General features: G+C 42.5%; 1 protein-coding gene across 2 annotated transcripts in view; it reads right to left on the minus strand.

Annotated features, from left to right (window-relative positions):
- Positions 1-15,586, minus strand: part of SIAE (sialic acid acetylesterase) — a 52,516-nt gene extending 36,930 nt beyond the window's left edge. For both annotated transcript variants that reach the window (XM_066365100.1, XM_066365099.1), the window contains exons 1-3: positions 15,374-15,586; positions 11,242-11,403; positions 2,593-2,768 (exon numbers count right to left, since the gene is read on the minus strand). In XM_066365100.1, coding sequence (XP_066221197.1) covers positions 2,593-2,768; positions 11,242-11,403; positions 15,374-15,440 — 405 coding nt within the window. In that variant the 5' untranslated portion in view covers positions 15,441-15,586. The remainder of the gene's footprint in view (positions 1-2,592; positions 2,769-11,241; positions 11,404-15,373) is intronic.
- Positions 15,587-15,622: the final 36 nt, after the last annotated feature.

Genomic DNA, 15,622 nt, shown 5'->3' on the forward strand with positions numbered 1-15,622 from the left:
CGGGCCAACTTTGCTCCAATGGAGCCTTGGCTGCGGGAGGGGAAGAGAGAGACAGAGAGGAAGAAGAGGGGGAGGTGTGGAGAAGCAGATGGGCGCTTCTCCTGTGTGCCCTGGCCGGGAATCAAACCAGGGACTCCTGCATGCCAGGCCGACACTCCACCACTGAGCCAACCGGCCAGGGCCAAAAACTGATGATTGGTGCTTCTCATCTCTCTCCGTTCCTGTCTGTCTGTCCCTATCTATCCCTCTCTCTGACTCTCTCTCTGTCCCTGTAAAAAAAAAAAAAAAGTTAAAAAAAAAATGTTTGTATATCAAAGGACACCCTCAAGAAAGTGAGATAACAACCTTAAGAATGGATAAAATATTTTCAATTCATATGCCTGACATTTAGGCATATTGATTAATACCTAGCATATAAAAGAATTCCTACAATTCAACAAACAACACAATTCAAAAATGAACAAAGGACTTGAACAGACATTTCTCCAAAGAAGTTTTACAAATGGCCAATAAGTACTCAATATCATTAGTCACTAGGGAAATGTAAATCAAAACCACAGTGTGATAGGCCTTGGCTGGTTGGCTCAGTGGTAGAGCGTTGGCCTGGCGTACAGGAATCCCGGGTTCAATTCCCAGCCAGGGCACACAGGAGAAGCGCCCATCTGCTTCTCCACCCCTCCCCCTCTTCTTCCTCTCTGTCTCTCTCTTCCCCTCCCGCAGCCGAGGCTCCATTGGAGCAGAGTTTGCCCGGGCGCTGAGGATGGCTCTGTGGCCTCTGCCTCAGGCGCTAGAATGGCTCTGATTGCGGCTGAGCGATGCCCCAAGATGGGCAGAGCACCGCCCCTTGGTGGGCGTGCCGGGTGGATCCCGGTCCGGCGCATGCAGGAGTCTGTCTGACTGCCTCCCCGTTTCCAGCTTCGGAAAGATACAAAAACAAAAACAAAAAAAAAAACCCACAGTGTGATACCACTGCACATCTACTAATATGGCTATAATAAAAAAAACGGTAAGTAGCACGTGTTAGAGAGGATGTAGAGACACTGGAACCTTTGCATATTGCTGGTAAGAATGTTAAATGGTATAGCTACTGTGGAAAATGGTTTGGTGGTTTCTCAAAAGTTAAATGTAGAACTGACAGATGACTCAGCAATTCCATTCACAGGTATATATTAAAAGAATTGAAAGCAGGGACTGGATAGATATCTGCACAGCAATGTTCATAACAGCACTACTCTCAATAGCCAAGAGGTAAAAACCCAGGTGGCCATCAACAGATGAATGGATAAACAAAAAGTGGCATATACATTAGAATATAATTCAGCCATAAAAAGGGATAAAATTTTGATTTATGCTACAACATGGATGAACCATGAAAACATTATGCTTAATGAGTCAGACACAGGTCAACTATTATATGATTCTACTTATACAAGGTAACTAGAATAGGCAAATTCATAGAAAGTAGAACAGAGGTGACCAGGGCTTGGAGGAAGGAGAAAAGAAGGAATTATTGCTTATCAGGTACAAAGTTTATGCTGAGGATGATAAAATCGTTTTGTGCATAGATAGGGTAATGGGTACACACAGCATTGTGAATACAAGATGGGAAAAAGTAGGTTTACAGTTGTTTGCATGGAAAATAATATAATAATAAATAACAATACAAGAATAAATTGTGTTTCGCATACTCACAACTGTAAATCTACTTTTGCCCCACCCTATATACTTAATGCTACTGAATTATATACTTACCAATGGTCAAAAGGGTGTAATATTCATTGAAGCACATTTTTTTTAATGTTTATTGATTTTATAGAGAGAGGAACGGGAGAGAGAGAGAGAGAGGAATATCAATCTGTTCCTGTGTGTGCACTGACCGGGGATCAAACAGGCAACCCCTGCACTTTGCGATGATGCTAACCAACCAAGCTATCCGGCCTGGGCTCAGTTAGGGATATTTTTTAAAAGTATGTTTTAAAAAGAAGTCTCAAAAATACCAAGTGAACTGCTCTAAGCCATTCCCTAGTAAAAGGCAAAGCCAACATTCAATCTTAATTTTTCAATCTCCATGACAACGAAAGATACATATTATATTAGCTGCTCAGCATTAAAACAAAATCTAATTGTTTTGATTTCCTAGGTTCTCTCCAGAAGCTCATCTTCCAAGACCAATCAAAAAGAAAAATAACTTATTTTGTCTTCAATTTGTTATGAAATCTCCATTACCTTCAGATACAGTCTAGCTTCTCTCTGCCTTTAGCCCAGCAAGGTGGGAAAAGAGTGCCTGGCACACTGACCGAACACTTGCTGTGACTAAGAAAGCCGGCTCCGAAGTTGCATTACCCCCTCATATTCTGGCTCCACTATTAACTGTGACCTTAGGCAGGTAATTTACCCTCAGTGGTCCATTTTCCTAGTCTGTGAGAACTAAATAAAGTACTTACCTCCTAAAATCAAATGTGGAAAACACTTAGGATAGATCTTGGCACATGCTAAAAGAGGTCTCGACCCCTTTCTCCTTCTTGCCCCTTCCGTCTCCTTCTTTTTTCTTCAACATCAACATTATTTATTATCACTGACTCTGCAAATTACCTGTGAAACGGTCATCTGCATGTTACTTTGCCCACTGCAAAGCCAGACATCTCCAAATAAGACATCATGAACTCTCAGGGTTAAGTTCTTTCCCCCAAAAGTTTGCTGTGCCATCACTTCATAAGGTCCACCAGGCTTCAAAGGATCCAGTACCACCAACCAGCTATTAGAGTGTGCTGAAATAACAAGAGTCCAAGGAATAATCAATCAATTAATTAAAATAAAATTGTAGCCCAATCCTGACATGCATCATACTCATTTGTGGCCATTCCCAGCCAGCTTCAGCAATCAAATAAATTGAAAGTTATAAAAATTGGCCAAATTTAAGACAAGCAAATACAAATAACAACAGTGGCATTTCTATCCTTAACCTGGGCCAATCCCTCCTTAGTTTTAACTGAAGCATTTATAAGAGAAATAAATTAGCCAGCTATAATCCTAAATGAGGAGAGGCAAAAATATACAGAAAATTAAAAATCAAGGGAGTTTAATAAAAACAGAAATTCCAACTGTCAATATTAAGATAATCATAATCTGCTCTGGCCGGTTGGCTCAGCAGTAGAGCATCGACCCAGTGTGTGGAAGTCCTGGGTTTGATTCCCGGCCAGAGCGCACAGGAGAAGCGCCCATCTGCTTCTCCACCCCTCCCCCTCTCCTTTCTTTCCTTCTCTTTCTCTTTCTCTCTCTCCCTCTTTTCCCCTCCCACAGCGAAGGCTCCACTGCAACAAAATTGGCCCGGGCGCTGAGGATGGCTCCATGGCCTCCGCCCAGGGCGCTAGAATGGCTCCGGTTGCAACAAAGCAACAGCCCAGATGGGTGGAGCATTGCCCCCTGGTGGGCATGCTGGGTAGATCCTGGTTGGGCGCTTGTGGGAGTCTGTCTCTCTGCCTCCCTGCTTCTCACTTCAGAAAAATACAAAAAAAACAAAAAAAAAAACCCGATAATCATAACCTACTATATTTACACAGTGCCACAAATGTGAGCACAGGTAATTAGAGAAAATTATTTTTAATCTGAAACTTTCCCTTGCCTGATGGTATCATCTTTGTCATCAATCCCACACCTCCTCCCCATGTTGCCACCTGGGATTAATACTAGCAGTAGTTCTGGGTTCTCCTTCAACAGTTAAACAGGTGAGTGAAGAACATGTCACATGAAGTAGTAGGAGGCATATAATTTAACCTCTCTGTGAATAAGGTATCACTGCTATTAATTCGATATTTACACTTCACCTCAATTCAGGCAATGTGGCTGGCCTGAATTAATTATTTTCACAGAGTTATTTACCAGACTTATGGTTTTCAGACTCAATTAAGGAGATGAAAAGCTATCCAAGGCCCTATTTCAGAAATTCATAGCATATTCCTTAGGAACCTCCTCCCTACTATCTTCCTACCTCTCACCCACTCACACCACCACCCCTGAAACCATCATACTGAGAAACTTAAGAAGAATGTCTTCAAAGTGGCAAGAGTATGCCTATGAGATCCAAACAACATGAGCAAGGTTGATAAAATGAGAGTGAGAAAATAGATGAATTATTTTAAAAGAAATAGTCTTAGAATGCAGAAGAATAGGAACTAATTTATAATTTGTGCCCATCAAATTAATGTAAATTCAAAGGAAAAGAATGGTAAAACCTGGGCCCTGGTTGGTTGGCTCAGCACGAGAGCGTCGGCCCAGCATGTGAAAGTCCCAGGTTCGATTTCCAGTCAGGGCACACAGGAGAAGTGCCCATGTGCTTCTCCATCCTTCCCCATCTACTTTCTCTCTCTCTCTCTCTCTCTCTCTCTTCCTCTCCTACAACCAAGGCTCCATTGAAGCAAAGTTGGCCTGGGCACTGAGGACTTCACCTCACGTGCTAGAATGGCTCCAGCCACAATGGAGTAACAGCCCAGATGGGCAGAGCATCACCCCCTGGTGGGCACGCCGGGTCGATCCCTGTCGGGCACATGCAAGAGTCTGTCTTACTGCCTCCCCGCTTCTAACTTCAGAAAAATACAAAAAGTAAAGAATGGTAAAATCTGGAAATGAAGTTTTTATACCAACGTGTAAAAAATAATAATAATTATGAAAATACTACCCAGTGACTATTGTGTGCTAGACAGTGTGCTAAGTTCTTTCTGATCAGCAAAGGCTTGGCAGAAGCATGAGAAGTCTGGATTTAGGACAGGAGATTAGTAAAAGTTCAAACCGTAAAGTACTGCTCAGTTTTGGGGGAAATGTCCAAAACCCACAAGGCATCAGTGAACAGGTACATGTTTGCTCCTCTAAAAAGCACAACTAGGCCCTGGCTGGTTGTCTCAGTGGTAGAGCGTTGGAATGGCAGGTGGATGTCCCAGGTTCAATTCTCAGTCAGGGCACACAAGAGAAGCGCCCATCTGCTTCTCTATCCCTCCCCCTCTTGATTCTCTCTCTTTTCTCCAGGTGCTGAGGATGGCTCCAGGCCTCTGCCTCAGGCACTAAGAAAGCTCGGTTGCTGAGCAACAGAGCAAGCCCCAGATGTGCAGAGCATCACCCTGTAGTGGGTTTGCCTTGTGAATCCCAGTCGGGCACAAACGGGAGTCTGGCTCGGCCTCCCCTCCTCTCACTGAATAAAAAATAAAATAAAAAGTAAAAAGCTCAACTGACTTAGTTTGCTCCTCCCAGCCCTAAGAGGTCAATTAAGCCCAGGACCAAATGTCTGCTACTGTTTTCATACCACTGATAGCCAGACATCAACATATTAAATGTATAATTCACATAAAGGAGAAACATCACTGTTTTGGAAACAGTGGGCAGCCAGTACAGATTGTATCCCACAGGTGCATGTGCTCCATGTGGCTCACACTTCTGAACAGGCAGACACTCCAATCTGCCCCAGCACAGTGTTGCCAAGGTCCTTCCAGGCTTCTTGCACTGACATGTCTTACTGCAGTTCTGTCCTTCTGCCACCAGCTTGACTCATTTATAATGATAAGGTCAACCCCCAGAAAACCTAGCACAGGGCTATTTTTTAGCTTTCTATGCCTGTATGATTCATTCTTCATCACTGCTGTTAATCTGATATTTACACTTCACCTCAATTTAGGCAATGCGGCTGGTGAAGAAAAATGCCTTCAACAGAGCTTCTGAAAGTTCTGCTTTCCAGCAATAAAAAAACAAATAAGGGAAGGGGGACATTAAGGCAAAACAGACACCACCATCCTACTTCAGCCACAAGATAAGCCCTCCCCAGGAATGAAGAGAACTACAAATCAAGGCCTAAACCTTATTCCCAAGAACTGTTGAGGAAACCTCAGCTCACTTGAAGATCTCGGAGAAATTCCTTCTGTTCTAGTCCTCAAGTTCCTTTATTTTCTAGCTTTCCCCTCTCCCACATGATAGAAAAATAAACTCTGACATGGTGATGAGTGTTAAGTACAGTTAACTACTAGGAAAGGCAGGGGAAATCAGATCTACTGAAGACAGGTTACTAATGGCTGAAGTAACTCAAAAACAATTCATTTAAAACAATGAGGATTTACTCCCATTAAGTATATACAAAGGAGAGCAGCCCCTGTGTAGACTGTTAGATTAAAAGCAAGGGTGGATTATAAAGGCAGAGCCTCCGGATTTCACAAGGATGATTGATTAGTCCTTGGCTTGTTGGTTTAGGACTAAAGTAGAGCTCACCACAGGATGATGAAGTCCAGTTATAGTTTTTAGAAACTACCGTATTTTGCCATGTATAAGATGTACCTTTTTCCAAAAATTTGGGGTCTAAGAACTGGGTGAGTCTTATACAGTGGTTGTGGATTTTTTTATTTGCATTTCCCGCTCTTTTGCACTTGTTTTTGTGCTCATTGTTGAAGACAGTGATTCGTCATCAGACACAGATGAGGACAAGCTAATGGATGGGAGTTTTGACAGTGATGAGGAGTTGTATGAATTTTATGATGAATAAAACTTGAGTTCAATAACTTTATGTAATACATTTTCTTTTCAAATTTCAGGCCCCAAAATTAAGGTGCGTATTATACATGGGAGCGTGTTATACATGGGGAAATATGATATGTTAACCCACTAAGTTCAATAGGTTCCGTCCAAATAATAAAACTGAGTTCACCATCCAGCTGGCTTCCTACTGATTCTGATGGGTTTTTAGGGCCACAGTGGCTCTGGTTCCTTCTTCTGGGCTCTAATCACTTGCTATTTTGTAACCTCTTTTCCCAGTCAGTTTCACATTCAAATCTCTGCTTCCTCATATTTTCTTCTCCCATCTAGAAAGATTAACCTCCTTCCTTCATAATACAGCTACTGACAGTGTGCCAGGCACTCCATCATGTAAATGACAAATAAACTCCCACCCTGGGTTATACTGACAAGAAAGCCTTGCAAATTAACTAGGGCTTTGTGTTGTCATGTCTAACAGTTAGCATCTCTGGTGGCCTATTTACTGTTCCAATTTTCTTCACCTTCCAAAGACGTATGTGAAGAACTCTTCTATCTCCATTTCCTCTTCATCTCCCTGACCAACCCCATCTAAAACTGGCAAGAACAATCAAAGGGAAAAAATTAAAATAATTTGTCTAAACACATTAGTCATAAAGTGCTTTCTTTTTTCTTTCTTCTATTCACATTAGACTGTTAATTAGTTTTCAGGTTGTTGTGCCAAGTCTCAGATGCCAAGAACAGAAAAAGGAAAATTATCAACAACCTTTCCCTTCCCACAAGGAAAAACCTAGAGCTGGAAGAAACCATCCTATTCACTTCTTCCCACACAGAACCCTGGCACTTCACCAGCTGCAAATTGGTTCAGTGATTTGTAGAAGTTACTTGGAGGTAAAGAAAGTTTTACAGGCCAAACTGCTCATTTCTGACATGAACTTATTCTGTATAAAGTCCATCTCCACTACCACCAAATATAAATGTAAAAAAAAAAGCTTAAGTTTTTTTTTTTTTTTAGTTTTTTTTTAGTTTTTTTTCTTTACAGAGAGAGAGAGAGAGAGAGAGGGATAGATAGGGACAGACAGACAGGAACGGAGAGAGATGAGAAGCATCAATTCTATTTATTCATTTTATTTTATTTTATTATTTTTTTATTTATTCATTTTAGAGGAGAGAGAGAGAAGGGGGGAGGAGCAGGAAGCTTCAACTCCCATATGTGCCTTTACCGGGCAAGCCCAGGGTTTTGAACCAGCAACCTCAGCATCCCAGGTCGACGCTTTATCCACTGCACCACCACAGGTCAGGCGTGAGAAGCATCAATTCTTTGTTGCGGCACCTTAGTTGTTCATTGATTGCTTTCTCATATGTGCCTTGACTGCAGGCCTTCAGCAGACCAAGTAACCCCTTGCTTGAGCCAGTAACCTTGGGTCTAAGCTGGTGAGCATTTTTTATTTTGCTCAAGCCAGATGAGGCCGCGCTCAAGCTGGCGACCTCGGGTCTCAAACCTGGGTCCTCGGCATCCCAGTCCAACGCTCTATCCACTGCACCACCACCTGGTCAGGCTGAAGCTTAAGTTTTTATTAGTCAATAAGACTGTTTCGGTAAGTAACTCCTATGGCAGACACACCCTGAGGTGACTCCCGATAAGTCACACCGTTATATAATTTCCTCCCCATCAAGTGCAGGCAGAATCTGTGATTTGCTTGCAGCCAACAGAAAATGGTAAAGGGGATCAGATGTCATTCTCATGGTTAGGTTACATTATATGGAAAAGATAAAGGGGGTTTTGCAGCTGTGATTAAAGTCTCTAATCAGTTGACTTTAAGTTGATAAAAAGGGATATTATCCTGTGTGGGCCTAACCTAATAAGATAAGCCCTTTAAAAGAGTGTGTAGAGGTCAGAGGTGGGAAAAGCCAAGATGCAACTATGAATTCCAAAGGCAAAGGAAATGAATCTGCCAGCAGCCTGAGGGAGCTTAGAAATGGATCATTCCCCAGATGAGCCTCTGGATGAGAACACAGCCTTGCTGATGCCTGTATTTCATTCAGCTTGTGACACCCTGAGAAGAGCATCCAGCTAAACAATAGTCAGGCTTTAGATCTACAGGAATTGTAAAATAGTAAAAATGAGTCATTTTAAGCTCCTAAATTTGTGGTAATTTATTATGTAGCATAGAAAACTAGCATGCATGCTAACACTGCAATTGTGAACTTTTAATTTTCTAAATTAGAAATAATACATGTTTATGTCAATCATGATGACAAATTAGGCAAATACACCCTCATTTTATCATCCACATATGCATCCCCATTTGTGTCAGAGTGAGAGGATATACGCTATTCTCCTTCATTTTATTCTTTGTGTCTGAACTACCACGCATCATCTGACAACCTGGTTTGAACAGGCCCAGTACCTGCCATATTCCCAACCATCCATCAGGTTTTAATTTTCCCAATACTTAAGTGTCAGTTTGCCAGACAAAAATCTTTATGTTGTTAAATTCCACTCTGTTGTGGGCACCTAGGGGATTACAGGTAAACAAGTTAAATATCAATATTAACAAAGATAGAGTGGTGAACTGAGGTAGTCTGTCTGGCTGAAAAATCCCAGAGTTTTCAATGATATTTAAATAGAAATCAACCCTTAAAATATACCCTGTAGTGTCTCCTTTGAGAAACATTTTTTCTGCCCTGTGAAGTTTCCTACATATCTATCTACCTTCTTCATTCCAAATAACACTTTATTCATTTTGTTTCATGGGCAGAATAGAACAGAGCAAGATGCCCACTAAAGTAAGCTTGTGGATCTACAAAAACAAAAACATACCTTTGTTCTACACCAAGCAAATGTGGAAAGCCTAACCAATAAATCTACCCCCCACTACCACCAAATTAATCTCTTCTCTCTTCTAGACAGAGGCTCCTTTGTAAGGCTAATTCTCACCTTCTGACCATCCTCACAGCAACTACTTTGGGTCAATCCTTCACTGTCTATTGCCTGAATATCATAATAGCCTGGTAACAGATCCCATCAATTCTAGTCTGATTGATCTCTATCAATCTTCCACAGTCCTGCTAGAGTAACTTTTCTAAAATGCAAATCTGATTATATTTTTTTGTTCTTAAAAATCCATCCATCCAAAATAGAGTACCCATCCCTAATAATGACAAACAAGCCTCCCTACATTTCCACCCTTATCTCCCGTCATCTACCACCAGTTACTTATCCCAGTGTTCCAGACAAACCCACCTACTTGCCATTCCTCTACATGTCTCCATGCCTTTGCCCAGGCTATTCCCTATACCTGGTTTGCCTTACCTGTCGTTCAAGATGAAAGTTAGACTAAGTTCGTTATTCCTACTAAGCACCCCCATAGCCCACTGTGGCACTTACCACACTTAACAGTAGTTGCTTATTATTTTTCTAGCGCCTCACCTAAACTATTAGCTTCTTTAGGAGGGAGACCACATCTGTTTTTCTCATCACTGTATCAACAGTATGTAACACAGTATCTGGAATATAGTAGCCACTCAATAAGTATTTTAGGGACTGACTAAAGTAATAATAATAATAACAATACCTAACATTGATTCAGTACTTATTATGTACCAGATACTGTTCTAAATATCTTTATATGTGTTAATTCATTTAAAACCCATATAATCCCAAATACTATTATTATCTCATTTTAAAAATAAATTGTGACACAGAGATATTAAATAACATGTCCAAGGTTATACAGCTGTTAGATCCAGGGAGTACTGATATGCTCGGGGCTGCCAAGAGTGTACAAGGTCCCTGTGACACTGAGAACAAAGAGTTCAGCAACATCCTGCATTGAGTCAGAGACCCTTATCAGAAGTTTATGTTTGAAATTCTCCACTGAGCAATACCCCCCCCCCCCGTAACTGCGCACGACCTCCCTAGCCAATGACTAACAGCCACATCAGCTTCTGTATGATGCTTGCTCATCCTAGATAGCCACCCTATAAAAAGGAGCCATTTTAGAAGCTCGGAGCTGCAGTCCCTGCGCAGTTTGTTGGCTGCGCAGGTTTGGTTGGCTGCAGTGCTCCAGTCTCTTTGGAGGCGTGGGTTGCCTGCAGTCCCTGTGCAGGTTTGGGGGGCTGCAGTGTTCCCCTGTGTGGGTTACCTGCATCCCCTGCGCAGGTTTGAGGGGCTGCAGTGCTCCCTTGCATGGGTTCCCTGCAGTCCCTGTGCAGGTCTGCAATAAAACCTATAAAATTTACTTTGCGTCTGCTGTGGCCTGTCTGCTAGGATGTAACACAGCCACTAAGTGACAGAGTCAGAACCTGAACCTAGACAGTGAATTCAGAGCCTAGGTTCTTAGCCAGTCCTCCATCCTGCCTTCTTTATCTATAATTCAACTCATATGCCACCTTCTGTGTAAACTTCCCCTCACCATCCAATCTGAGGCAGATGTTTCTCCTCTGTATGCTACAACACCCATATACACCTTCATCATAGCAGTTATCACTCTGCCCTGTATGACTTGGTGTCTATTCCCAGTATTCCCTGAGCTCCTTGATGACAGGCACTTTGACTTAGTCTTCATTTTCCTTGTATCCGTGCCTAGCACATGACAAATACTCAAATAACTGTGCTGGATGGCTAGCTAGCTGGATGAATAACCTGAGCTGGAGAGTAAGCTTTCATTTTCAGATAATTCAGCAGGTGGCAGAAGAAGACAAAAGCTGAAGAGAGAATGAAAACTGCCTTACCTTTCACATGAGTCATTTTCTTCATGATTGTTTCCTGATCTTGACATAGAGTCACTGTCACAGTGGCTCCAGATACACCATAGCCCCAAATCACTGCCCCTGCAGGCTCCTTCTGTAGCACCATGTAATTATCAATGAACGAAGCAAATCGAAAATCAACATCTAAAAAATTAGTAAACAGAAGAGCATCACCAGCAAGATTCATCACTGATTAAATCTGGTTATAGAGCAAGAAACATACAAGAATATTTGAATATACTCACTACTTTAATCTTCTAAAACTAGATAGATCTCATTCCTCTTAATTAGATAAGCAACATAACAAGAACAGTTTCCAACAATATGCATGATGGTAAAGACCAGAAAGGAAAACTCCAAGAACCATGAGCAACCGATGTGTCACAGACCTCTTTCCCTTCAGAGCTCTTGATTCGCCTTTGCTCTCAGGCTTGGCCCTAATGCTTAACTCTCTTTCCTAAGATGCTCCTTTTATGTACCCTTCAAATGCTGTTTATGAGAAAACTTAACCATTCCCTTCCCCTACTTTCCATTGTCATGCCCACTTCCAAGTAGCTGAGAATTAAAAAGCTTGTCTCTCTCCCAACACAGCCCTTTCTAAACTTTTTTCCCCTTTCCACCCTACCGGTGTGAATTTCCCTCAGATAATTCCCCTTATCGTGGTTGTTTGACAACCCACCTAAAATTCATTTCTACCAGCATATGAGACAGTACAAAGCATTTGTGAGTCTCTACAACAAGTTTGCTTCCTTCTAGAGTAAATTCAGACAAATTAAGAGGCAAAACATAAGGTCAGTGAGAATTAGAAGGTCAAATGTCTGAACAAAGCTCTTTTGTCATCATTTTACCCATTTCATAAGCTAAATTATGCACAAAGAGGAAGAGCACTTCAAACTGTGGATTCTATTCTAGAGTCACTAACAAGACTGAATAAAAACTCACTTTAACAAGATCGTTCCTATTTTTAACACCAGCCTATATTTTATTAATAAGCATCTATCCAAATTATCTCAGTGAGTTCTTCATCAAAACTTAAAAGAGAAAGAAAAAACTTAACTTCCATCTTTGTCTGAACAAAACAGACAAGAAACCCCTAGAAGAAAATAATTAACACAGTTAAGATTTTAAAGAATATTTTTAAATAAAAATGATAGACAGGAAAGAGAACAAGACCTAACAAGGTTGACATTTCCCTCCCTAGAAGCTACAAATGATGATGGCCCCTTAGGCTATACCTTACTGAGCAGTACAGCTAATGGGGCCTCCTATACAGACTCAGTGGCCTAATTGTCCTGCACTTCAAATAACAACGCCAGTCCCTAAACAACCTCAGCTCTCTCTTACGAGTTAGTTCCATCACAAAACCTACATGACAATCAAAGTTCATCCAGAATGTCCACTGGGCTGGAGATGCATGGCTTCCAGGAGCAAAATGCTCTGAGACTATTGCACTAGGGGTAATTGCATAAGCACTGGCAGTCTGCTGTAGGAAAGGGTGGAAGCACGTGTGTGGGAGGGCCTTGTCTTGGGTAGGTGCTTCTTATAGAACAATACTGAAAACTAAAAGCTTAAGAGCTAAGCAGAGAGGGTAAGGGTGAGGGAATGAAGAAATCTGGCTGCATATGAGCCGGTGCAAATGGAGGGCTGTAGATGTGTACAGCCGTCTCAGAGGCTAGGGCAAACACCTTTCCAAATCAGTCTGTTTTCTCCAATGCATACATATTGAACTTCTTTGTGCAGGCCTCTATTCTGAGTTAAAGAACTTTCGAGGTAAAAAGGATCTTTCACACCCTGGGGTACAATCATGTTATTTACTGATCAACAGACTGAGACCCAAGTAAATTAGGTAATTTTTTAAAATAGCTTGCATATTAATTAACTAATTTAACACATATTTATTGATGCCTACTATGTGCCAGGAACCATTTTAAGCAAAGGACATAAGAGTGAAATGAAAAACACATACACACACACACAACCCCAGACAAAGTCCTTGCCCGTAGGGAGTTTACATTCTTACTGATGTGCTTCCTTATGGCAGGCCTTATACTCAACACAATGCAGACATTAAGTCTCTTTGGCCTCAAACCACAAAGGTAATTCATGACAGGATTAGAAACAAAGCCACTTGATTCCAATGTTACTTCAATTTCCACTCTGCCAGTTTGAAACTGGTGGTAAGTCAAAGATATTTCCTCTCCTAAAGCTCACATTCCAAACAGTAAACAGTGCAAATACTTCAAAGGAATGGAGCAATGAACAAACCAGGAGACTAAGAAAGGAGGCAAGAGTGGTAAATTTTTGTCAAACTCAAGAAACTTGGGCTTAAGGTTTGATTTTTTTTTTTTTTTTGTCTTCAATATTTTCTTCATTTGGGTATTGGAATAAAAAACAGGAATTGGGTTCTGGGGAAGAGACCATCAATAAAAGTAGGCTGACAAAAGGAGGACAGTGGTTACCTCTGGTGAGAAACTGGGGAGGAACACTCAGGGAACCTCAATAAAACTGGCAATGTTCTAGATCTTAAGTTGGGTGGAGCAGCCATGGGTATTCATTTCATTGCTTCATGGTTCCATATACTTTTGTATATCTCAAATCTTACATGATAAACATGAACACGGGAATGATTTGGAGAACTCTTGTTCAGCATATGCAACCAAATAAAGAAAACTTTAGAGCATTAATCAATGAAAAATTTATCCAATGTTAATAAAGGTGATGTAACAATGCAACCCAAAAGCAAAGATAAAATGCTAATATCAAAGTTAACAGCCTTTAACAGAGAAAATAAAATAATAGTCCTACTCTCCTCTATCTTCATCTCTACCTCATATGCTACACTCAAAGGTCACTGTGTGAAGATGAGAGAAAAAGATGTTACACTTTGGTTGAACCCAGAACCAGCTATATGCTGCAGTTTCTCTGAATCTGAGTACTTACTGGGTTCTTACGCAAAGCAGCATTTTTTTTGTTCTCCAACTGTTCCCCCACCTCAACTTTCATTTCTTTCTTTTTTTATTAAGTGAAAAGCAGAGAAGCAGAGAGACAGACCCCCACATGTGCCTCAACAGGGATCCACCTGGCAAGCACCTATCCTGGGATGCTCTGCCCATTTGGGACGTTGCTCCATTGTTCAGCAACCAAGCTGCTTTAGCACCTGAGGCAGAGGCCATGGAGCCACCCTCAGTGCCAGGGGGCCAACTAGTTCAAACCATTCAAACTATGGCTGTGGGTAGGAAAGAGAGAGAGAGAGAGAGAGAGAGAGAGAGAAGGAAGAGGGGGAGGGGTGGAGAAGCAGATGGTCACTTCTCCTGTGTGCCCTGACCAGAGTGGAACAGGGACTTCCACACACTGGGCTGACGGTCTACTACTGAGCCAACCGGCCAGGGCCAACTTCATTTCTTAACAGAGATCTTTGTGGTCTACTATTTGAGTGTCTGAGGGAATAAATAGGTTCAGCACTATCATGTTAATTTTGCATTAGAAGACAGATCTGGTTTTTCCATAGTTGTGACCCAATGTCCAGCCTTGTGTAGTAACATGATCAGATCTGACTGGGACAAGGTCAGTGAGTCACCCTCCTCCCCAGTGCCTTGCAATTTATCCCACTACCACTATCTGTAAGCTGCACCAGAAACCAAAGCTGAGCCTAAACTATTCTGAGCTAGTGAGGGGGTTGTACTTCTTCTTAGCCCTATTACCACTTAAACTAGTAAAATTTAATTTCTTGCCTGAAGCAAACCCTCCCTCAGGGTACCACTGAGGGGGCAGCACTGAACTGTTTTGGATGATTCAGGCACCTGTTTCCAAATATTATCTTACTGGTTTCACCCCTCCCCTTCAAGCTCCCCAGCAGTTACTCAAAGACCCTCAGGGCCAACCCTACTCAGATAACCCAACTCTCCGTCTGCCCCACGCGCTGCACCATAACCGAACGGGAGGGAGGAAGCGGAAGGGTAGGGGCTCTCGCCCAACAGAACCAGCAACGCAGGCCTCGGTTGGAGACCCCTTCCCGGACCTTGAGAGGGGTTGCGCAGAGGGCTCCTGCGAGCAATCGCGGGATGTAGGAGCCGGCGTAGGCCGATGGCGGGGTCGGGCGAGCCGGCTGCCTCACCTGCACTCGTGTGGGCCCGCAGGATAACTGGCAGCAACAGCCCCACTACAAATCCGCGCGCCACCATCTTTGCGGAACCCCGTTTCCCCGCACGGGCCTCGGGACCCCGAGCCAGGGGCGGGGCTGTGGGCGGGGCCGTTGGCGGCCAGACCTCGCCCCTCCGGGCCGTTCAGTCCCCGAAGCCCTGTGCAGCCGCCCGCAGGCCAGTGCCTCTCCCCTTCTCGGTCGCCGTAGTTGCGTCAAAAAAAA

This window comes from Saccopteryx leptura, chromosome 2, assembly GCF_036850995.1.
Source record: "Saccopteryx leptura isolate mSacLep1 chromosome 2, mSacLep1_pri_phased_curated, whole genome shotgun sequence".
NCBI classification, from domain to species: Eukaryota; Metazoa; Chordata; class Mammalia; order Chiroptera; family Emballonuridae; genus Saccopteryx; species Saccopteryx leptura.